The 24167-nt window shown below is 47.2% G+C and overlaps 1 protein-coding gene across 1 annotated transcript; it reads left to right on the top strand.

Annotated features, from left to right (window-relative positions):
- Nucleotides 1–1399: 1399 nt before the first annotated feature.
- Nucleotides 1400–23796, top strand: LOC106597526 (tumor necrosis factor receptor superfamily member 16-like). Its single transcript, XM_045696974.1, has 6 exons — nt 1400–1957; nt 17790–17922; nt 18054–18419; nt 21536–21779; nt 22010–22152; nt 22401–23796. Exons 1-6 carry the CDS (start codon nt 1916–1918, stop codon nt 22721–22723), a joined length of 1251 nt encoding a protein of 416 aa, XP_045552930.1. The 5' UTR covers nt 1400–1915; the 3' UTR covers nt 22724–23796.
- Nucleotides 23797–24167: the final 371 nt, after the last annotated feature.

The following is a 24167-nucleotide window of genomic DNA, read 5'->3' as shown; positions in this document are numbered from 1 at the left end:
CCACATACTTTGTATATATAGTGTAGGTACATGCTTATAAAAGTATATGTTGTATACAAATTATATAGGATAATTAGGATGTCAATGTATAATATTATAACCTAGCACTTGTAATAGCAGTATGTAGGCTAAGCTCTACTGTAGTAGCATGTTGAAGGACATATCACTGATATTTAGCTTTGGCCTAAATAATGTCTGGGCTATTTAATAGGCCTATTAGTTAGAATCAGAGGTCATCCATTTTATGGGCGTGACCCAGGCATGCAGAAAGTAGCAGCTTTTCAAGTTCATGTTAGATCTTTTAAATGATTCAAAAGGATTTATAAGACAAACATTGAGTGAATGACACACCTTGTAAATAGTTAAGAAGGCACCACATGGGGTCCTGGGACTTCAGAGGGGGACAAATGGAGACGTCTCTCAGACACAATAGTAGTAGCACTTCAAAGACTGTCTGGCTGCTGGAGAGAGAGACAGAAGAGAAGAGACAGCCAGGAGAGAACAATCAACAGAGAAGGTCACTGATATGTTACAACTCTGCTAGGCTACTGTTGTAATGTCCCAATGGCACCCTATTCCCTAACTAGTGCACTACATTTGAGCAGGGCACTAGATAGGGAATAGGGTGCCATTTGGGATGTAACAATAGGCTACTGTGGGAGACTACTTTCTAGACTACTAAAATGAAGAAGTACCTGAAATAAGATATGCATAGAGGCAGCTTGTCCAAAAACCAAAAATATAGAGGCTATACCATATGCCTTCCCTGAATATTTGAAAACAGTTTAAATAATGTCTGGGCTATTACATGTATATTTTAGTCATTAGCAGAAGCTGTTATCCAAAGCGACTTACAAATAGTACATTAATTAAATAGCCCTGACATTATTTAGGACTAAGCTAAATATCCGTGTTTGTGCTTCAATAGTCTATTACAGTAGAGTTTAGCCTACTTACCGGTATTACAACTGCTAGGTTACAATATTATACATTGATATCTTAATTATCCTATATCATTTATATACAACATATCATTTTATAAGCAGGTGCTTATTTACATATATACTAAAAATATAGGCTATTATTTGTGTTATTAATGTTAATAAAAAATAGTGTGACGGAGAATATTAGCCACAAAATATTAATTTCTGTAACCCTCCTGGAAAAATAACCGGGGGTTTAAAAATGAAGACCGCAAAATACAGCCCAGGCTACATCAAAGTCCCAACTTCCATTCTTTAAACAGATCCCTAAGGCATCTTCCGGAACGTATCTTTTTATTTATTACAGTGTATCAAGTTTCATCTCATTTCAATATCACTTCAATGTGTTTATTGCCGTCGCGTATCAGCCAATCACAAAGCGAGGACCCGGGCTCCAGTGGTAGAGAGATGTAGGCGTTGAAAGTGAACCAAGCGCTTGAAGATCTAGGGGCCAAAACGCTGCGCTTCAGACTCACACTCTGCAAGAGGAACATGCCAACAAGGATTGAAGTGTGACTCAACTGTAGGGAATGTAACAAAGAAACGGTCTACAGTAAAAGTAGATTGTGTGTAACCTAAAGAAGAGGATGTTTACTGTTTTCCGGACGTTTTCTTTCATGGCAGTTGATTTCACTGAAGAGAAGCGGCACTCGGACTTGCTATTGAGTTTTGGGGCAATTTTTCTTCCACTGTATGTGTAGGATACTTTGATGCAGTTTTAAAAAATGCTCTCATTTGGCCGTGTTCTTGTTACTTTCAGTGGTTTCTTGACAGCTGCGAATAGTTTTTAGGAACTTAGCGGCGCTTTTTTGGCATTTACCTGCTTTACGTCTCACGGATGAGGCTATTGAAGCCTTCTTTGGTCCCAAAGACTTTTGAAGGGGTATAGCCAACTCATTGTACGGGATTTTCCATCGGCGAAGAACTGTGACATGGACGCGCTTTGGGTCTGCACACTTTTTCTGCTCGTAAAGGTAAGTGTCATGTCGCTCCTATTCCTGATATACATAGGCTGTAACTCACTAATATATCTCACAGGCTACTGTCCAGTAATACATGAACAGATCAATTCCCTGTTATTTTCTGCTGACAGTGCAATGTATAGTAACGCACATTACTGGCCTACATGAGGTGAATTCAGTATTTAGCCAATCTGCATAAAGTTAATGTTTTTCGCTACATTGTAAACTATGTTGGCATTACGCACGCGCTACATTGTAATTACATGCATGTGTTTTATTTAACCCTTATTTTACTAGTTAAGTTGACTGAGAACACGTTCTCATTTACAGCAACGACCTGGGGAATAGTTACAGGGCAGAGGAGGGGGATGAATGAGCCAATTGGAAGCTGGCAATGATTAGATGTCTTGCATCTTGATTGTGTTACGTTGTATTGTAGTCTACTTCTCACTCTACATTTACAATCCTCTGTATAGCTACAGAATGTGACATATTGTCATTATCTACAACTCTCCTGCTTTTACTCAGGGATAAACTCTGTCTTTTATCTTCCTTACTAATTGATAACATCTAGGCTGTATTATTACTATGTGTCATTTAAACGTTAATGCAGGTAGTTAAAGAGAGAGATTTGATCTGTACAGATCAAAGTGTCAAAATAATCCGTTCCACAGCTGGAGAACAGGACAATTTGACACTCCATCTCCTTTTCAAGTCCAACAGACCTGAGGGCCTGTAGAGGAGAGGAGAGGCAGCAGCTCATGTCTTGTCATGTTCCCAGGGCCTAACCCTTTCTTCAAGATCAAAGCACTGCAGATACAACTCCATCAGATCTTTATACACTCTGCATTCTGTGACCCTGGAAAGATATTTATCTGTTTAATGAGGGGTTAATATCAACAAACGTTCAGTTTAAATGGAAAACAAAGTTTGGCTTCCCCAAAACACACCTTTGTTTCTATCACAGAGATTTGTTTGAATTTTTTTTTTAATATATATTTTTTGGTGAACTTCTCCAATGAGTTTTCTCTGCTTAATATGAATGTTTTTTCAAACCTGAATGTATTAAAGATCATTATACTTGTCGTTGAATAACACGGCCCACTGTTAGTGGTTTGATTGTCCAAGGTTCTCTGTGACATTACCAAACTCTATTACAATTCATAGATAGTGCCATAGTCCTTCCTTGCGGCAATTCCTGGTAGAAATGCGTCATGAGTAAAACTATTGCTGCGGTCTGGATATCCGGAGCAAAGAAATGATAATTTCTCTCAGTCTGTGGCGAGAGAAGGGCGACCCTGTTTGTAACAGAACAGTAAATGTAATTTCCATTTAGACGCTAAGCAGTTTTCTGAATGGTTTTCACTTGAACTCCCAACCACCGCTTTGCTTTCCCACAGCGACATCTTTGAGAGAGTAAGTCAGCATTTTGAGAACTTTAATAATAAATTGCAGACAGACAAGCAGACAAGCATGGCTATTGGTATCCAGTAGTTTGTCATACTGTTAGGAGATGGAAAGCTCAGCATATTCCCTGACTGGAACAAAACATGGTTAAACAACAAACAAAAAAAGTTCCAGATTCCAAACGTTGACTTTTTAAAGATGACCTGCTACTGCTGATGACAGTAATCCGTGTGCAGATTAAAATCATGGACCAATCAGACAGGCAAGCAGATCTAGCTCCACCCTCACTACCCATCCCTCTGCCTTAGTGTGTACGTCCCAAAATGGCACCCTATTGCGTATATAGTGCACTGCTTCCCAAATGGCACCCTATTCCCTATATAGTGCACTACTTTTGACCAGGGCCGATAGGTCCAGATTTTGGCCAGACTTGCCCAGATAATGAGTCATGGAGGCAATTATTTGCATCCCAAATGAGACCCTATTCCCTATATAGTGCACTACAGGACCTCTATCTACATCTCCTGTTCTTCTATCTGCTGGAGGTGTCAGTGTGAAGGTGGTGACACCACGCTGCTGTCCCCAGAGTGGAGGTGGTGACACCACGCTGCTGTCCCCAGGGTGATGGTGGTGACACCACGCTGCTGTCCCCAGGGTGGAGGTGGTGACACCACGCTGCTGTCCCCAGGGTGGAGGTGGTGACACCACGCTGCTGTCCCCAGGGTGGAGGTGGTGACACCACGCTGCTGTCCCCAGGGTGGAGGTGGTGACACCACGCAGCTGTCCCCAGGGTGGAGGTGGTGACACCACGCTGCTGTCCTCAGGGTGTGAGGGTCAGGGTGGAGGTGGTGACACCACGCTGCTGTCCCCAGGGTGGAGGTGGTGACACCATGCTGCTGTCCCGGGTGGAGGTGGTGACACCACGCTGCTGTCCCCAGGGTGGAGGTGGTGACACCACGCTGCTGTCCCCAGGGTGGAGGTGGTGACACCACGCTGCTGACCCCAGGGTGGAGGTGGTGACACCATGCTGCTGTCCCCAGGGTGTGAGGGTCAGGGTGGAGGTGGTGACACCATGCTGCTGTCCCCAGGGAAAAGTGGAGGTGGTGACACACGCTGCTGTCGGGTGGAGGTGGTGACACCACGCTGCTGTCCCTAGTGGAGGTGGGGACACCACGCTGCTGTCCCCAGGGTGGAGTGGTGACCTGCCTTTTTGTCCCCAGGGTGGGGTGGTAGACACCACGCTGCTGTCCCAAGTGTGAGGTCAGGGTGGTGGTGACACCGCGCTTGCTGTCTCGGGGTGTGAGGTCAGGGTGGAGGTGGGCGAGCCACCCGCTGTGTCCCAGGGTGTGAGGTCAGGGTGGAGGTGGTGACACCGCTGCTGTCCCCAAGGTGTGAGGTCGGGTGTGGTGGTGACACCGCGCTGCTGTCTCGGGGTGTGAGGTCAGGGTGGAGGTGGGCGAGCACCCGCTGTTGTCCCAGGGTGTGAGGTCAGGGTGGAGGTGGTGACACCGCTGCTGTCCCCAGTGTGAGGTCGGGCAGGTGTGAGTCAGGGTGGAGTGGTGACACCACGGCTGCCCCAGGGTGGAGGTGGTGACACCGCGCCAGGGTGGAGGTGGTGACACCGGTCAGGGTGAGGTGGTGACACCACGCTGCTGTCCCAGGGGTGGAGGTGGTGACACCAGCTGCTGACCCCAGGGTGGAGGTGGTGACACCATGCTGCTGTCCCCAGGGTGTGAGGGTCAGGGTGGAGGTGGTGACACCATGCTGCTGACCCCAGGGTGTGAGGGTCAGGGTGGAGGTGGTGACACCACGCTGCTGTCCTCAGGGTGGAGGTGGTGACACCACGCTGCTGTCCCCAGGGTGGAGGTGGTGACACCACGCTGCTGTCCCCAGGGTGGAGGTGGTGACACCACGCTGCTGTCCCCAGGGTGTGAGGGTCAGGGTGGAGGTGGTGACACCACGCTGCTGTCCCCAGGGTGGAGGTGGTGACACCACGCTGCTGTCCCCAGGGTGGAGGTGGTGACACCACGCTGCTGTCCCCAGGGTGTGAGGGTCAGGGGGAGGTGGTGACACCACGCTGCTGTCTCCGGGGTGTGAGGAGGTAGGGTGGAGGTGGTGACACCACGCTGCTGTCCCCAGGGTGTGAGGGTCAGGGTGGAGGTGGTGACACCACGCTGCTGTCCCCAAGGTGTGAGGGTCAGGGTGGAGGTGTGGGTGAGGTGTGAGGGTAGGGTCAGGGTGGAGGTGTGAGGTGCAGGGTGTGAGGGTCAGGGTGGAGGTGTGGTGAGGGTCAGGGTGTGAGGGTCAGGGTGGAGGTGGTGACACCACGCTGCTGTCCCCAGGGTGTGAGGGTCAGGGTGGAGGTGGTGACACCATGCTGCTGTCCCCAGGGTGTGAGGGTCAGGGTGGAGGTGGTGACACCATGCTGCTGTCACCAGGGTGGAGGTGGTGACACCATGCTGCTGTCCCCAGGGTGGAGGTGGTGACACCACGTTGCTGTCCTCAGGGTGGAGGTGGTGACACCACGCTGCTGTCCTCAGGGTGGAGGTGGTGACACCATGCTGCTGTCCTCAGGGTGGAGGTGGTGACACCACGCTGCTGTCCTCAGGGTGGAGGTGGTGACACCACGCTCCTGTCCTCAGGGTGGAAGTGGTGACACCATGCTGCTGTCCCCAGGGTGTGAGGGTCAGGGTGGAGGTGGTGACACCATGCTGCTGTCCCCAGGGTGTGAGGGTCAGGGTGGAGGTGGTGACACCATGCTGCTGACCCCAGGGTGTGAGGGTCAGGGTGGAGGTGGTGACACCACGCTGCTGACCCCAGGGTGGAGGTGGTGACACCACGCTGCTGTCCCCAGGGTGTGAGGGTCAGGGTGGAGGTGGTGACACCACGCTGCTGTCCCCAGGGTGTGAGGGTCAGGGTGGAGGTGGTGACACCACGCTGCTGTCCCCAGGGTGTGAGGGTCAGGGTGGAGGTGGTGACACCACGCTGCTGACCCCAGGGTGTGAGGGTCAGGGTCAGGGTGGAGGTGGTGACACCATGCTGCTGTCCCCAGGGTGTGAGGGTCAGGGTGGAGGTGGTGACACCACGCTGCTGACCCCAGGGTGTGAGGGTCAGGGTAAGGGGTGGTGACACCACGCTGCTGACCCCAGGGTGTGAGGGTCAGGGTCAGGGTGGAGGTGGTGACACCACGCTGCTGTCCCCAGGGTGTGAGGGTCAGGGTGGAGGTGGTGACACCATGCTGCTGACCCCTGGGTGTGGGTCAGCCCGGGTGTGAGGTCGAGGTGGTGACACCACGCTGCTGACCCCAGGGGTGGGGCAGGGTCAGGGTGGAGGTGGTGACACCACGCTGCTGACCCCAGGGTGTGAGGGTCAGGGTCAGTGCAGAGGGAGAGCCCTGCCTCCTGGGGCTCCCCACGCTTTCATGTGTTCATCACTCTCACGTGGAAACTCCAGGCTGCTGCAGCCAAGGAGTCAAACATCATGTCAAATGGGATCGCACTGCAAAAAGGCCCAAGGGCTTCTTTAGGGAGTGTGTGTGCATGAATGCTCACGCGTGGGTGACTGCACGCTTATGAGTGTACGTGCGCTTCTGTGTGTACATATGCTTCTGTGTGTACGCACACTTTTTTTTGTGTGTGTGTGTGTGTTGCTTATGTGTGTGTGTGTGTTGACGGAGTGACTGTGACAGCCGTGGAGTTCATAGCCCCTTTTGAAAGCAGATAGGGCTCCATGGTGGTCTCCTCTCACCAGGGAATCAAGTCCTCTACTACTGAAGTGGAGAGAGCAACTGCAGCCCCTCAACTCTCTCCAGCGGCCCTGGAGCAGACAGATCAGGTCTGTGTGCTCTCTTTTCTCAAGCTCCTTGAGCCAAGGAGGTGTCGACTGTGTAGGCTGCTTGGCTCTGTATATAAGCAAGTCCTGAGCTACCACATAACAGTCTGAAAATAGTTTATATAAGCTAGCATATAACAGTCAAATAGTTTATATAAGCTAGCATATAACAGTCTGAAAATAGTTAATATAAGCTAGCATATAACAGTCTGAAAATAGTTAATATAAGATAGCATATAACAGTCTGAAAATAGTTAATATAAGCTAGCATATAACAGTCTGAAAATAGTTTTATATAAGCTAGCATATAACAGTCTGAAAATAGTTTATATAAGCTAGCATATAACAGTCTGAAAATAGTTAATATAAGCTAGCATATAACAGTCTGAAAATAGTTAATATAAGCTAGCATATAACAGTCTGAAAATAGTTTTATATAAACTAGCATATAAGTCTGAAAATAGTTTTATATAAACTAGCATATAACAGTCTGAAAATAGTTTATATAAGCTAGCATATAACAGTCTGAAAATAGTTTTATATAAGCTAGCATATAACAGTCTGAAAATAGTTTTATATAAGCTAGCATATAAGTCTGAAAATAGTTTTATATAAGCTAGCATATAACAGTCTGAAAATAGTTTATATAAGCTAGCATAACAGTCTGAAAATAGTTTTATATAAGCTAGCATATAACAGTCTGAAAATAGTTTATATAAGCTAGCATAACAGTCTGAAAATAGTTTTATATAAACTAGCATATAACAGTCTGAAAATAGTTTATATAAGCTAGCATATAACAGTCTGAAAATAGTTTATATAAGCTAGCATATAACAGTCTGAAAATAGTTTATATAAGCTAGCATATAACAGTCTGAAAATAGTTTTATATAAGCTAGCATATAACAGTCTGAAAATAGTTTATATAAGCTAGCATATAACAGTCTGAAAATAGTTTTATATAAACTAGCATATAACAGTCTGAAAATAGTTTATATAAGCTAGCATATAACAGTCTGAAAATAGTTTATATAAGCTAGCATATAACAGTCTGAAAATAGTTTATATAAACTAGCATATAACAGAACAGTACACAATGATTCTAATATAGTTCATCAAAATTGTAACAAGTCAGCACGTTTTTGGAACAAGATTCCACTCTGATGTCATATGCAAATCGGCTGACTTTTCATGTTGACTTTCTGAACTGCCTATTCCTGTTCAGTAGGCGAGTACGGAGAGATTTTACACAGGTCACACATTCCCTCTGAGGTCCATAAATCGGAGCTCTGTTAGTCCCAGTCCTGATTACTGTGGTCATTAAGCCCCGGGCAGTGTGGATGTTTATACACACACACACACACACACACACACACACACACACACACACACACACACACACACACACACACACACACACACACACACACACACACACACACTCCACCCCATGAACTGGTGCACAGAGGGGAATATTTAACTCTATATTTGGTCAGCACAAGAGGAAATGCCAATGGGTCTGGCGCTGCAGAGTAAAGTAGAGCTGGAGTGGACCCTGTCTGGACTTTCTCTCCTGTGTATGTGTGTATGTGTGTGTGTGTGTGTGTGTGTGTGTGTGTGTGTGTGTGTGTGTGTGTGTGTTGACAGTTTCTGGTCTATAGCATGATGAAGCAGCAGTTGGAGATGCTACCAGACAGCATCACTGCCACAAATATTTATCATTCAGTGGATGGGTAATTGTATGCGTGGGGTACAGAGAGGAGGTAGTCATTCAAAATCATGTTAAACACTATTATTGCACACAGAGTGAGTCCATGCAACTTATTATGTGACTTGTTAAGTAAATGTTTACTCCTGAACTTATTTAGGCTTGTCATAACAAAGGGGTTCAATACCTATTGACTCAAGACATTATGGGGTATTTTGTTTAGGTGAGTTACACAAAATCTGAATGTAAATCATTTTAAATTCAGGCTGTAAAACAACAAAATGTGGAAAAAGTCATGGGGTGTGAATACTTTCTGAAGGCGCTGTACGTTCCCAGTTTAAAATGATACCAGTAGATAATGTACACCAGATTTTGTACATGCCTTTTAAGTGCTGAAATATAAAATAGTTTAGTGAAAATCCAACCCTTGTAATTTAGGTACAGTATGACCTTTTTAGATGACAGTTAGGCTACAGGAGCTGAGCATTACAGGTAACATTTTATGAGGTTCATTTATTTCATTCATTTTAGGAATGTTGCTTGCAAAATGATTGCAGTTGTTCCCATAGATAGACAGTACATGGTTGCTCAATGTATCACTGACCTTCGCTAAGCTAGCAACTTGGCTAACACAGCTAGCATTTTAAGTCAATAATATGCTGTTTTTATAAAAATGTTGTTGGCTTTATAATTGTGAGAGAAATGTTTGTAGCTAGTAGCTAGGAAGTTAGTCATACCTAGGTAGCTTAGCTGACCTTTCTCAAAATTAACCTCATTGTGGCTAGCTACTTCTTGTCTCTTGTGCTAGCTTTTATAGCCAAATATCCCTTCAGAAACTTACAACAGAAAAATATTGATATGGCCAGCATTGGAGACCATTTCTCCCCTCTTACTGCAGCTTTAGCTCATCTGGAAACAAAAGAGAAATACTGTGAAAACCAGCGTGCTGTAAACATTCTAAAATGCTGTGAAAACCAGCGTGCTGTAAACATTCTAAAATGCTGTGAAAACCAGGCGTGCTGTAATCATTCTAAAATGCTGTGAAAACAGTGTAAACATTCAAAATGTTTTGAAAACCAGCGTGCTGTAAACATTCTAAAATGCTGTGAAAACCAGTGTGCTGTAAACATTCTGAAATGCTGTGAAAACCAGCGTGCTGTAAACATTCTAAAATGTTTAGAAAACCAGCGTGCTGTAAACATTCAAAAATGTTTTGTAAACCAGCGTGCTGTAAACATTGTAAAATGTTTTGTCACCAGTGCTTGTTTTGTTGAAATGTTGTTGTCTTCACTGTTGCTCCTACGGCACTAATCTGGTGAGCACCTTTTGGAGCTCCGCCCAAGCAAGGCATTGGATTGGTTTGACATGTTGTGAGGTGTCACTGATTCCCGGGTTCCGACCCCTCTTTAGCTGATTTCTGCCATGGAACTTCCCCAGGCTTCCCGTTTTAGGGGAGCATGGTTCTCGACAAGGCTTGTGCATTCCAAATGGAACCCTATAGGACTCTGATCAAAACAAGTCCACTACATAGGGAATAGGGTGTCATTTGGGACACAACCTAAATACACGGCCATTGAAAGAGACTACAAGCCATTAGCCAAGCTCTTCTCACACAACTCACTGTGATGGGCCATTCTCACATTTCCTGTAATTTAGCACACTCTTATCAAGAGGGATTTACAGTCAGTAGTCATTTAGCAGACACTCTTATCCAGAGGGATTTACAGACAGTAGTCATTTAGCAGACACTCTTATCCAGAGGGATTTACAGTCAGTAGTCATTTAGCAGACACTCTTATCCAGAGGGATTTACAGTCAGTAGTCATTTAGCAGACACTCTTATCAAGAGGGATTTACAGTCAGTAGTCATTTAGCAGACACTCTTATCCAGAGGGATTTACAGTCAGTAGTCATTTAGCAGACACTCTTATCCAGAGGGATTTACAGTCAGTAGTCATTTAGCAGACACTCTTATCCAGAGGGATTTACAGTCAGTAGTCATTTAGCAGACACTCTTATCCAGAGGGATTTACAGTCAGTAGTCATTTAGCAGACACTCTTATCCAGAGGGATTTACAGTCAGTAGTCATTTAGCAGACACTCTTATCCAGAGGGATTTACAGTCAGTAGTCATTTAGCAGACACTCTTATCCAGAGGGATTTACAGTCAGTAGTCATTTAGCAGACACTCTTATCCAGAGGCATTTACAGTCAGTAGTCATTTAGCAGACACTCTTATCCAGAGGGATTTACAGTCAGTAGTCATTTAGCAGACACTCTTATCCAGAGGGATTTACAGTCAGTAGTCATTTAGCAGACACTCTTATCCAGAGGGATTTACAGACAGTAGTCATTTAGCAGACACTCTTATCCAGAGGGATTTACAGTCAGTAGTCATTTAGCAGACACTCTTATCCAGAGGCATTTACAGTCAGTAGTCATTTAGCAGACACTCTTATCCAGAGGGATTTACAGTCAGTAGTCATTTAGCAGACACTCTTATCCAGAGGGATTTACAGTCAGTAGTCATTTAGCAGACACTCTTATCCAGAGGGATTTACAGTCAGTAGTCATTTAGCAGACACTCTTATCCAGAGGGATTTACAGTCAGTAGTCATTTAGCAGACACTCTTATCCAGAGGGATTTACAGTCAGTAGTCATTTAGCAGACACTCTTATCCAGAGGCATTTACAGTCAGTAGTCATTTAGCAGACACTCTTATCCAGAGGGATTTACAGTCAGTAGTCATTTAGCAGACACTCTTATCCAGAGGGATTTACAGTCAGTAGTCATTTAGCAGACACTCTTATCCAGAGGGATTTACAGTCAGTAGTCATTTAGCAGACACTCTTATCCAGAGGGATTTACAGACAGTAGTCATTTAGCAGACACTCTTATCCAGAGGGATTTACAGTCAGTAGTCATTTAGCAGACACTCTTATCCAGAGGCATTTACAGTCAGTAGTCATTTAGCAGACACTCTTATCCAGAGGGATTTACAGTCAGTAGTCATTTAGCAGACACTCTTATCCAGAGGGATTTAGTCAGTAGTCATTTAGCAGACACTCTTATCCAGAGGGATTTACAGACAGTAGTCATTTAGCAGACACTCTTATCCAGAGGGATTTACAGTCAGTAGTCATTTAGCAGACACTCTTATCCAGAGGGATTTACAGACAGTAGTCATTTAGGAGACACTCTTATCCAGAGGGATTTACAGACAGTAGTCATTTAGCAGACACTCTTATCCAGAGGGATTTACAGTCAGTAGTCATTTAGCAGACACTCTTATCCAGAGGGATTTACAGACAGTAGTCATTTAGCAGACACTCTTATCCAGAGGGATTTACAGTCAGTAGTCATTTAGCAGACACTCTTATCCAGAGGGATTTACAGACAGTAGTCATTTAGCAGACACTCTTATCCAGAGGGATTTACAGTCAGTAGTCATTTAGCAGACACTCTTATCCAGAGGGATTTACAGACAGTAGTCATTTAGCAGACACTCTTATCCAGAGGGATTTACAGACAGTGCATTCAACTAAGGTAGGAAGAACAACCACACATCACAGCGATAAGACAACCACACATCACAGCGATAAGACAACCACACATCACAGCGATAAGACAACCACACATCACAGCGATAAGACAACAACACATCAGAGCGATAAGACAACCACACATCACAGCGATAAGACAACCACACATCACAGCGATAAGACAACCACACATCACAGCGATAAGACAACCACACATCACAGCGATAAGACAACCACACATCACAGTGATAAGACAACCACAGCTCACTGTAGAAGCTCATGTGATCACTGAGATGAATACCTGTTGAAACTGAGCTCCCATCACCCTGATACTGCAGATCTGTGCTAGCTGAGGTTCACATGTTGTCTGGCTCCTCAAATAGTGGTGCAATAAAACCTCTGTGCTGTTTTTCTTGGCATGAAACATGCCCTCCTTCCCTTCAAAGCTGTGCTGTTGTTCTTGGAATGAAACGTACCCTCCTTTCCCTTCGAAGATGTTCTCTTTCTAGTGGTGGAATTGTTTCAGTGCAGTTTTGTGACTGGAATGATCAAATCAAATCAAATGTTATTTGTCATATTGGCCGAATACAACAGGCTTTTCACCTTACAGTGGAATGCTTACTTACAAACCCTTAACCAACAATGCAGTTCAAAAAATAGTGTTATATTTACTAAATAAACTAAAGTAAAAATGTTTTATTAAATTAAAAGTAACACAATAAAATAACAATAACGAGGCTATATACAGTCAATGTGCAGGGGTTCAAGTTAGTGGAGGTAATTTGTACATGTAGGTAGGGGTAAAGTGACTATGTATAGATAATAAACAGTAAGGGGTACAGGTTATTTGGAGGTCATTTGTACATGTAGGTAGGGGTAAAGTGACTATGTATAGATAATAAACAGTAAGGGGTACAGGTTATTTGGAGGTCATTTGTACATGTAGGTAGGGGTAAAGTGACTATGTATAGATAATAAACAGTAAGGGGTACAGGTTAGTGTAGGTCATTTGTACATGTAGGTAGGGGTAAAGTGACTATGTATAGATAATAAACAGTAAGGGGTACAGGTTAGTGGAGGTCATTTGTACATGTAGGTAGGGGTAAAGTGACTATGTATAGATAATAAACAGAGAGTAGCAGCAGTGAACAAAACAAATGGATCAATGTAATAGTCCGGGTATCCATTTGATTAATTGTTCAGCAGTCTTATGGCTTGGGGGTAGAAGCTGTTAAGGAGCCTTTTGGACCTAGACTTGGCACTCCGGTACAGCTTGCTGTGCGCTAGCAGAGACACCAGTCTATGAATTGTGTGACTGGAGTTTTTGACCATTTTTTGGGCCTTCCTCTGACACCATCTAGCATATAGGTACTGGATGGCAGTAAGCTTGGCCCCAGTGATGTACTGGGTCATACGCACTACCCTCTGTAGCACCTTACAGTCAGATGCCGAGCAGTTAACATACCAGGCGGTGATTCAACCGGTCAGGGGGATAAGGTGTTGTCGTGCCCTCTTCACAACTGTCTTGGTGTGTTTGGACCGTGATAGTTTGTTGGCGATGTGGACACCAAGGAACTTGAAACTCTCGACCCGCTCCACTACAGCCCCGTCGATGTGAATGGGGCCATGTTCGGCCCTCCTTTTCCTGTAGTCCACTATCATCTCCTTTTGTCTTGCTCACGTTGAGGGAGAGGTTGTAGTCCTTGCACCAAACTGCCAGGTCTCTGACCACCTCCCTATAGGCTGTCTCATTGTTGTCTGCGATCAAGCCTTCCACTGTTGTGTCATCAGCAAACGTAATGATGGTGTTGGAGTCGTTCTTGGCGACGCAGTCGTGGGTGAACACGAGGGGACTAAGCAAGCACGACTAAGGGGCACCCGTGTTGAGGATCAGCGTGGCAGATGTGTTGTTGCCTAACCTTAGCACCTGGAGGCGGCCTGTCAGGAAGTCCAGGATCCAGTTACAGAGGGAAGGTGTTTAGTCCCAGGGTCCTTAGCTTAGTGATGAGCTTTGTGGGCACTATGGTGTTGAACGCTGAGCTGTAGTCAATGAACAGCATTCTCACATAGATGTTGTTTTTGTCCAGGTGAGAAAGGGCAGTGTGGAGTGCAATTGAGATTGTGTCATCTGTGGATCTGTTGGGGTGGTATGCGAATTGGAGTGGGTCTAGGGTTTCTGGGATGAAGATTTTGATGTGCGCCATGACCAGCCTTTCAAACCACTTCATGGCTACCGACGTGAGCACTACGGAGCAGTAGTCATTTAGGCAGGTTACCATTCGCTTTCATGGGCACAGGGACTATGGTGGTTTGTTTGAAACATGTAGGTATTACACACTCGGTCAGGGGGAGCTTGAAAATGTCAGTGAAGCCACTTGCCATTTGGTCCGCACATGCTCTGAGTACACATCCTGGTAATCTTTCTGGTCCCGCGGCCTTGTGAATGTTGATCTGTTTAAAATTCTTGCTCACATCGACTACGGAGAACGAGATCACACAGTCGTCCGGAACAGCTGGTGCTCTCATGCATGCTTAAGTGTTGCTTGCCTCGAAGCAAGCATAAAAGGCATTTAGCTCATCTGGTAGGCTCGCGTCACTGGGCAGCTCATGACTGGGTTTCCCTTTATAGTCCATAATAGTTTGTATGCCCTGCCACATCCAACGAGCACCAGAGTCAGTGTAGTATTCAATCTTTGTCCTGTATTGACACTTTGCCTGTTTGATGGTTCGTCTGAGGGAATAGCAGGATTTTTTACAAGCGTCCGGATTAGTGTCCTGCTTCTTGAAAGTGGCAGCTTTAGCCTTTAGCTAGGTGCGGATGTTGCCTGTAATCCATGGCTTCTGGTTGGGATATATATGTACGGTCACTGTGGGGACGACGTCGCAGATGCACTTATTAATGAAGCCGGTAACTGAGGTGGTATACTCCTCAATGCCATTGGATGAATTGCGGAACATATTCCAGTCTGTGCTAGCAAAACAGTCCTGTAGCGTAGCATCCGCATCATCTGACCACTGGCATGGTGTGTGTGTTTGCGTGCGTTCATGTGTGCATTCCCATTTGTGTGTTTGTGTGCGTGCATGTGTGTGACACCGTTTGTGTTTGTGTGTGTGTGCGTTGGTTCCTGTGTGTGTTGGGCTCGTTGGAGGCTCCACATGTTGACACAAGCTGCTTCTTGGAGCAGACATCGGAGACAGCGGTTTCTCCCAAATGGCACCCTATTCCCTACGTAGTGCACTACTTTTGACCAGAGCCCTATTGGCCCTTGTTAAAAGTAGTGTACTATAAAGGGAATAGGGTGCCATTTGGGAGTGAGTCGGGGGAGAAATCAGAGGGTTGTTTAGCTGTTAGCAGGAGGTTAGTTGTTAGACATCTGTTAGTTCCTGTCTTCCCTCAGGCTCCAGGGATAATGGCTAGTGGGTCAATCAGCCCTCAACATGGGCATGTTTCAGATGCCTGACTGCTTTAGAGGAGGGCCTTGATGGGGGAGGGGGGAGGAGGTGTGTGTGTGTGTAAATCTCTTGTTCTTAGAGTGAGGGGCGGGCGGGAGGAGCGACACACACACACACACACACACACACACACACACACACACACACACACACACACACACACACACACACACACACACACACACACACACACACACACACACACACACACCTGCAGGGCTGGGGGGGCATCAAAGGCCCCTCAAAACAGACACACATGCTGGGCTGCGGGGGCTAACTGACACAGCCGCCTGGGGCTACAACGGTCTCCCCTCCTCCTCACCCTCCCTCCCTTCCTCCCACCCCCTCACTGTGTCTGAGGACAAGAGACACACACACACATTGTGACTATAATGTCATTCACACCCATGTGGAATGTGTCAATGTGGGAGGGAGGAAGCCCTTTCTACTCCTTCCTTCTTCCTCATGTCTCAGTGTTTTCCTTCTCCTTTGTTTTACTCTTTCCATGGGTATGAAGCCAGTCTGATTAAAGCCAGTCTGATTTAAAGGCAGTCTGATTAAAGCCAGTCTGATTTAAAGGCAGTCTGATTAAAGCCAGTCTGATTTAAAGGCAGTCTGATTAAAGCCAGTCTGATTTAAAGGCAGTCTGATTAAAGACAGTCTGATTTAAAGCCAGTCTGATTTAAAGCCAGTCTGATTTAAAGCCAGTCTGATTTAAAGCCAGTCTGATTTAAAGCCAGTCTGATTAAAGCCAGTCTGATTAAAGCCAGTCTGATTAAAGCCAGTCTGATTTAAAGCCAGTCTGATTTAAAGCCAGTCTGATTAAAAGGCAGTCTGATTAAAAGCCAGTCTGATTTAAAGCCAGTCTGATTAAAGCCAGTCTGATTAAAAGCCAGTCTGATTGAAAGCCAGTCTGATTAAAGCCAGTCTGATTAAAAGCCAGTCTGATTAAAGCCAGTCCCTCCTGCTAGGCTGCACTGGGCTCTATAAGCCCTTAGGAATGTCTGATGTATCCCTCATGTTTAACACACTGGGGCTACCTTCCAAAAGGCACCCTATTCCCTATAGAGTGCACTACTTTTGAGCAGAGCCCGGCGAGCTCTATAGACCCTGGTCCAATGTAGAGCCCCATATAGGGAATAGGGTGCCATCTGTGCCTCAGTCTGGCCCCTCCATTACCCGGCCGGGGCAGATAAGCGCTCAGCACTCTGAAAACAGAGCCAGATCAAAATATAAAAAACGACTATTTTCAATACGCCCACCTTCTCCGCACCTTCTCCCCATTCTTTCCGTCTGATGGTGAGGAGGTAAAGGGGTGTGTGTAATTGTTTTCCTGATTTCTACACAAACATCGAGGTCTTATTTTTGAGTCTTTGGTTGGTGGAACTGGACTGGCCTTGACTGAGACCAGCTGAGAGAGATGCTTGTGCTCTTACTCCTCCAAACATAGCTTGTCACCATAGTTTCCATCCTAGTCTTGAACATATCTATGTGTTGGCTTGTCACCATGGGTTCCATCCTAGTCTTTAACATATGTGTTGGCTTGTCACCATAGTTTCCATCCTAGTCTTGAACATATCTATGTGTTGGCTTGTCACCATAGTTTCCATCCTAGTCTTGAACATATCTATGTGTTGGCTTGTCACCATAGTTTCCATCCTAGTATTGAACATATCTATGTGTTGGCTTGTCACCATAGTTTCCATCCTAGTCTTGAACATATGTGTTGGCTTGTCACCATAGTTTCCATCCTAGTCTTTAACATATGTGTTGGCTTGTCAACCACTTATCAGTTTGATCTATAAAAGAGTTCCCTCATCACTGGCATCTGCAGCACCAATAAATAAATCACTATCTATCTGATAATTGATGCTAAGCTAACTGTTTTGTTTCTCCTTCCAGGTTGCCCTGGGAGATGCCTGTGTTAGTGGGCAGTTCAGCCAGTCAGGGGAGTGCTGTAGCCCGTGTCCTCCAGGCCATGGGGTGGAGGTAGAGTGTGGGATGGAGGACACCAAGTGCCAGCCTTGCCCTGAGGGTGAGTCATGGAGGCAATAGGGTTTAGATGCTGTTGCTTATGCCATTCCCCAGTAGACATACAACTATAGTACATACATATTGATAATACTGTGAGATACATTCAAATCACCTATACCTTGTATGTTCCAGGAACGTTCTCCCCATCAGACGGTCTCTCCCCGTGCCTCCCCTGTGCCCGCTGCCCTGCTGGCATCCCAGAGCTGACCTCCTGCAGCGCCACCCAGGATACCCACTGTGATTGTGACCAGCACTTCTACCTGTGGCGGGATGGGAAGAGTGTGGCGGGGCTGTGTGCCGCCTGCACCATGTGTGGACGTGGCGAGGGGGTGGTGAGGCTGTGTGGTGCCCAGGGGAACACCCAGTGCCAACCATGTCGCCCAGGAACGTTCTCCGAGGAGAAGAGTGATATCAAGCCCTGCCAGCCCTGCTCTCAGTGCTCTGACACTGAGGTGGAGATCAGAGCCTGCCAGCTCAACTCTGACACCCTCTGCATGGGTGCGTCTCTGTGTGTATGGTGTGTGTATGGACTTAAAGTTGACCGGGGCAGCTCTAGCAGGGCAGCTCTAGCAGGGCAGCTCTAACAGGGCAGCTCTAGCAGGGCAGCTCTAGCAGGGCAGACATTTGATGAACTGACTTATTGGAAAGGTGGCATCCTATGACGGTGCCACGTTTAAAGTTACTGAGTTCTTCAGTAAGGCCATTCTACTGCCAATGTTTGTCTATGGAGATTGCATTGCTGTGTGCTTTATACAGTTGTCAGCAACGGGGTGTGGCTGAAATAGCAGAATCCACTCATTTGAAGGGGTGTCCACATACTTTTGTATATATAGTGTATGTTTCCCATGCCAATAAAGCCCCTTTGAGGGAGGGGGAGAGAGGGAGAGAGGAGACATGTGGCCAACACCTGTACCCACACCTAATCTGAACACTTAGCAACACTCTTGAGGAAACATGAGCACAGTCCAACAGAGAGAAAACACTCTTAAGTGCTGCAGTCAAATGGCTCGGAGCCGACAGCTCTTAAAGAGGGACAATCTAACTACCCCCACACCAGACCCCAGGGCCTTGGCACACTGGTGACCCCAACATGGTAACCCCTCACTGGCTCCAAATGACCAAGCCTTGGCCTAGTGGCCTGGATCTCCCCAGGAGTCTGGTCATCTGAACACACACAGCTACCAGCCCCCCTGACTGGGTCAGGGGGGCTGGTAGCTGACTGGGTCGGGGGGGCTGGTAGCTGACTGGGTCGGGGGGGCTGGTAGCTGACTGGGTCAGGGGGCTGGTAGCTGACTGGGTCAGGGGGGCTGTAGCTGACTGGGTCGGGGGGCTGGTAGATGACTGGGTCAGGGGGGCTGGTAGCTGACTGAGTCGGGGGGGCTGGTAGATGACTGGGTCAGAGGGGGCTGATATTTAACTGGGTCATGGGGGGGCTGGTAGCTGACTGGATCAGAGGGGGCTGGTAGCTGACTGGATCAGGGGGGGCTGGTAGCTGACTGGATCAGGGGGGGCTGGTAGCTGACTGGATCAGAGGGGGCTGGTAGCTGACTGGATCGGGGGGCTGTTAGCTGACTGGATCAGGGGGGGCTGGTAGCTGACTGGATCAGGGGGGCTGGTAGCTGACTGGATCAGGGGGGCTGGTAGCTGACTGGATCAGAGGGGCTGGTAGTTGACTGGGTCGGGGAGGGGCTGGTAGCTGACTGGGTCAGGGGGGGTCTGGTAGCTAACTGGGTCGGGGGCTGGTAGCTGACTGGGTCAGGGGGGCTGGTAGCTGACTGGATCAGAGGGGGCTGGTAGCTAACTGGGTCGGGGGGGCTGGTAGCTAACTGGGTCAGTGGGGGGGTGGTAGCTGACTGGGTCGGGGGTGGTAGCTGACTGGGTCAGGGGGGCTGGTAGCTGACTGGGTCAGGGGGGCTGGTAGCTGACTGGGTCAGGGGGGCTGGTAGCTGACTGGGTCAGGGGGGCTGTAGCTGACTGGGTCGGGGGCTGGTAGATGACTGGGTCAGGGGGGCTGGTAGCTGACTGAGTCGGGGGGCTGGTAGATGACTGGGTCAGAGGGGGCTGATATTTAACTGGGTCATAGGGGGGCTGGGAGCTGACTGGGTCAGAGGGAGGGGCTGGGAGCTGACTGGGTCAGAGGGGGGCTGGGAGCTGACTGGGTCAGAGGGGGGGCTGGGAGCTGACTGGGTCAGAGGGGGGGCTGGGAGCTGACTTGGTCAGGGGGCTGGTAGATGACTGGGTCAGGGGTGCTGGTAGCTGACTGGGTCAGTGGGGGTGGTAGCTGACTGGGTCGGGGGGTGGTAGCTGACTGGGTCAGGGGGGCTGGTAGCTGACTGGGTCAGGGGGGGTCAGATATGTTGAGACAGGTATAAGGACAGGGCAGATATGTTGAGACAGGGATAAGGACAGTGCAGATATGTTGAGACAGGGATAAGGACAGTGCAGATATGTTGAGACAGGGATAAGGACAGGGCAGATATGTTGAGACAGGGATAAGGACAGGGCAGATATGTTGAGACAGGGATAAGGACAGGGCAGATATGTTGAGACAGGGATAAGGACAGGGCAGATATGTTGAGACAGGGATAAGGACAGGGCAGATATGTTGAGACAGGGATAAGGGCAGATATGTTGAGACAGGGATAAGGGCAGATATGTTGAGACAGGGATAAGGGCAGATATGTTGAGACAGGGATAAGGGCAGATATGTTGAGACAGGGATAAGGGCAGATATGTTGAGACAGGGATAAGGGCAGATATGTTGAGACAGGGATAAGGGCAGATATGTTGAGACAGGGATAAGGACAGATATGTTGAGACAGGGATAAGGACAGGGCAAATATGTTGAGACAGGGATAAGGACAGGGCAGATATGTTGAGACAGGGATAAGGACAGATATGTTGAGACAGGGATAAGGACAGATATGTTGAGACAGGGATAAGGACAGATATGTTGAGACAGGGATAAGGACAGGGCAGATATGTTGAGACAGGGATATGGACAGGGCAGATATGTTGAGACAGGGATATGGACAGGGCAGATATGTTGAGACAGGGATATGGACAGGGCAGATATGTTGAGACAGGGATAAGGACAGATATGTTGAGACAGGGATAAGGACAGATATGTTGAGACAGGGATAAGGACAGATATGTTGAGACAGGGATAAGGACAGGGCAGATATGTTGAGACAGGGATATGGACAGGGCAGATATGTTGAGACAGGGATATGGACAGGGCAGATATGTTGAGACAGGGATAAGGACAGGGCAGATATGTTAAGACAGGGATAAGGACAGGGCAGATATGTTAAGACAGGGATAAGGACAGGGCAGATATGTTAAGACAGGGATAAGGACAGGGCAGACATGTTGAGACAGGGATAAGGACAGGGCAGATATGTTAAGACAGGGATAAGGACAGGGCAGATATGTTAAGACAGGGATAAGGACAGGGCAGACATGTTGAGACAGGGATAAGGACAGGGCAGATATGTTAAGACAGGGATAAGGACAGGGCAGACATGTCAAGTGGCCCCCTTCTACCTTTAGTGTTTCCTTCATGGTTCAGTGGTTCTCTAATCAACAGTCTCCCATCTATCTCCAACCAACAGATAAGAAGCTCCACATCCTGTCTCGTCCCCCTGAGTCTGACGGCCCTCTGGCCGCTCCTCGCCTGCCTGGGTTAGGGTTGGTGAATGATGGAGAGGAGGCCAGCCCTTCCCCTGGAGGAGGAGCGGCCCCCAGGGCCCCCGGGTTCACCCCTCAGGATGATGGGAGCAGCAACCACATCCTGGTCTACGTATCAGTTCTGGCTGCTGTGGTGCTGGGCCTGCTGCTCTACGTCGCCTACAAGTGGTGAGTTGACAGGAGACACGCTGCCGTCTCATTGGCTGCATTCTGATTCTCCACACTTGAAGCATTACATTGGCTGGAGGGAGTTGTTCAATTGTTAAATGCATGACGGGGTGGAGAATTGTTTGCAAACCTTTCGATTGCCGTCATGTATTTCTGTTATAGTTGTGATAAAAATGTTCCTGTTATGTTCAGTAACGTGTGTAAAAGTGTTTCCTCCCACCTCTCGTCAGCTGGACGTCGTATAAGCAGAAGCAGGCGTTGAGTAAAGCCCGCGCTGCAGAGCTGGGGACGTGTCCTGAAGGAGAGAAACTCCATAGTGACAGCGGCGTGTTCCTGGACTCACACAGCCTGCAGGATAGCCAACCAAGTAAAGGTAACAACAAACAGCCATCACAAGACTACACCAGAATTCACTTCACTGCACTACACTTTTACTTGAGTGAGAACAGAAGCCCAAGTTAAATACATGTTCTAATCTCTCTCAATGTAGAGCACATTTAGCATTTATCAGACACTCTTATGCAGAACAACTTAGATGGCTTTTCTTATTGTCTTTTGTCATCTATTCTAACTGTTGAATGGCCTTGTGACTGTCTGTGTCTGTGGTGTATTCCACCCCAGGTAGTAAGAGGGACAGTAAGCAGGACAGCCGTCTGTACATCAACCTGCCCCCCCACAGACAGGAAGAGGTGGAGCGTCTGCTCCAGGAGGGGAGCGGGGGCCGCAGAGGCTCCTGGAGGACCCTGGGGGCCGCGCTGGGCTACGAGCCCGAGCAGATGGACCTGTTTGGGCACGGCGAGGCCCCTGTACACACCCTCCTCTCCAACTGGGCCCAGCAGGAGGGCTCCACTCTGGGACTTCTGTGCTCGGCGCTGGCCCGCATCGAGAGGCCCGACGTGGCTGCCGCTCTCACCTGCCCTGCCCAGGGGGTGTCTGTGGTCTGAGGGGGGAGCCATGTTTAGTCCCAAATGGCACCCTATTCCCTATATAGTGCACTACTGGTAAGCTAATGGTCAAAAGTAGTGCACTATGTAGTGTGCCACGCAGCCACAGAGCCTGCCTCATGAGCCTGATAAGACTGGGTCGCATTCATTAGGAACCAAATGGAAGAAAACGGACTGAATCAGGGAGTGACGACCTGAACTTGAACCAATAAGAAATGTTTGTTTTTGTTTTCCGTTGCGAAACATACTGCTGCGGTGTGTACTAATGAATACGACCCTTGTGGACTTAGGAGAGGATGGATGGGGCAAACAGCCCTCCTTCTCTCCCAGTGGGATGGCATGGTATGCCAGGGGCGGTACTCTTGACGGCCCCATAATGCCTCAGACATTTGAACTGAAGAGGACAGTGGAAGTGTTGTTACTGGTTCGTTGGGCTGGTTCATCGTCTATTGGAAATGTACAGTATATCCACCATTCTTCCAGTATATATAGATGTTTTTTTTACCATACTTGTGTATAATCTGCCCAAGCGTTCTAGGAATGGCTATTTATTTGCAGCAATGTCAGAAGGAGCCACTCTCTTTCCTGATTTGTTTTGCAGCAATGTGAGGAGGATGAACAACAGCTGACTGTAACTAACTGAACAGGCATGGGAATGAGATACTCTGTAGAACATTCTTTACAACTATGAAATAAAGGCACAATTAAGACCATTGTAAATATTTGATCATAGATTCATTGTAATATAGTGTTAGAAAGGTTTTCAAGCATGAAGGAGCAATCGCAAACATCTTTGACTGAGGCAACGTAGCATGCATGATGACACTCTCTCTCTCTCTCTCTCTCTCTGCCCTTAGCCACTCCATCTTAAAGACATTGGGAGGCCTCAAGTCAGTGATGTACTATCAGCATTGCTAATCACTGCCTCTCTCCTATCATGGTTTCTGGTGTGGCTGGCTATCCAGAACATTATCGTTATGTAACAATCAGTCACTTATTCTTGTCTATATTCTAATGTCATGGTGTGTGTTTTTCTAAGATGTCGTTTCATATAATAAATGCTTTTGAAGGTGTGAGTGAGTGAGAGTCAAACGGTGCTCTCTGAGCTTGTTGTGTTACATGCTCTGACAAGTACAGTGGTTTCAGTCCTACCCGAACGTAAAAGCAAGCAGCTACCTGCTCTGTGCTAGTTTATTCTGAAGATAATCAATGGCCGTCTTTGTTTGTCTCAGTAACCTAACTGAACAGGGGTGTGACTTGTAACATAAATTAAACAAGTATGTGGTCATGTCAGAGGAAAGTATGGAAGACTTCCATTTACAGTTGAAGTCGGAAGTTTACATACACTTAGGTTGGAGTCATTAAAACTCATTTTTCAACCACTCCACAAATTTCTTGTTAACAAACTATAGTCTTGGTAAGTCGGTTAGGACATCTACTTTGT

The sequence above is a fragment of the Salmo salar genome, chromosome ssa02 (genome assembly GCF_905237065.1).
Source record: "Salmo salar chromosome ssa02, Ssal_v3.1, whole genome shotgun sequence".
NCBI lineage: Eukaryota > Metazoa > Chordata > Actinopteri > Salmoniformes > Salmonidae > Salmo > Salmo salar.
Note: the sequence above shows the minus strand (reverse complement) of the source record. Positions and strands in the feature narration are given on the sequence as shown.

What these genes read in the sequence shown, in the direction of transcription:
- LOC106597526 (XM_045696974.1), top strand. Translation starts at nt 1,916, where the DNA reads ATGGACGCGCTTTGGGTCTGCACACTTTTTCTGCTCGTAAAG. An exon ending in GTGCCAGCCTTGCCCTGAGG is followed by an intron (nt 17,923 to 18,053) that starts GTGAGTCATGGA and finishes TGTATGTTCCAG; the next exon opens with GAACGTTCTCCCCATCAGAC. An exon ending in GGATAGCCAACCAAGTAAAG is followed by an intron (nt 22,153 to 22,400) that starts GTAACAACAAAC and finishes ATTCCACCCCAG; the next exon opens with GTAGTAAGAGGGACAGTAAG.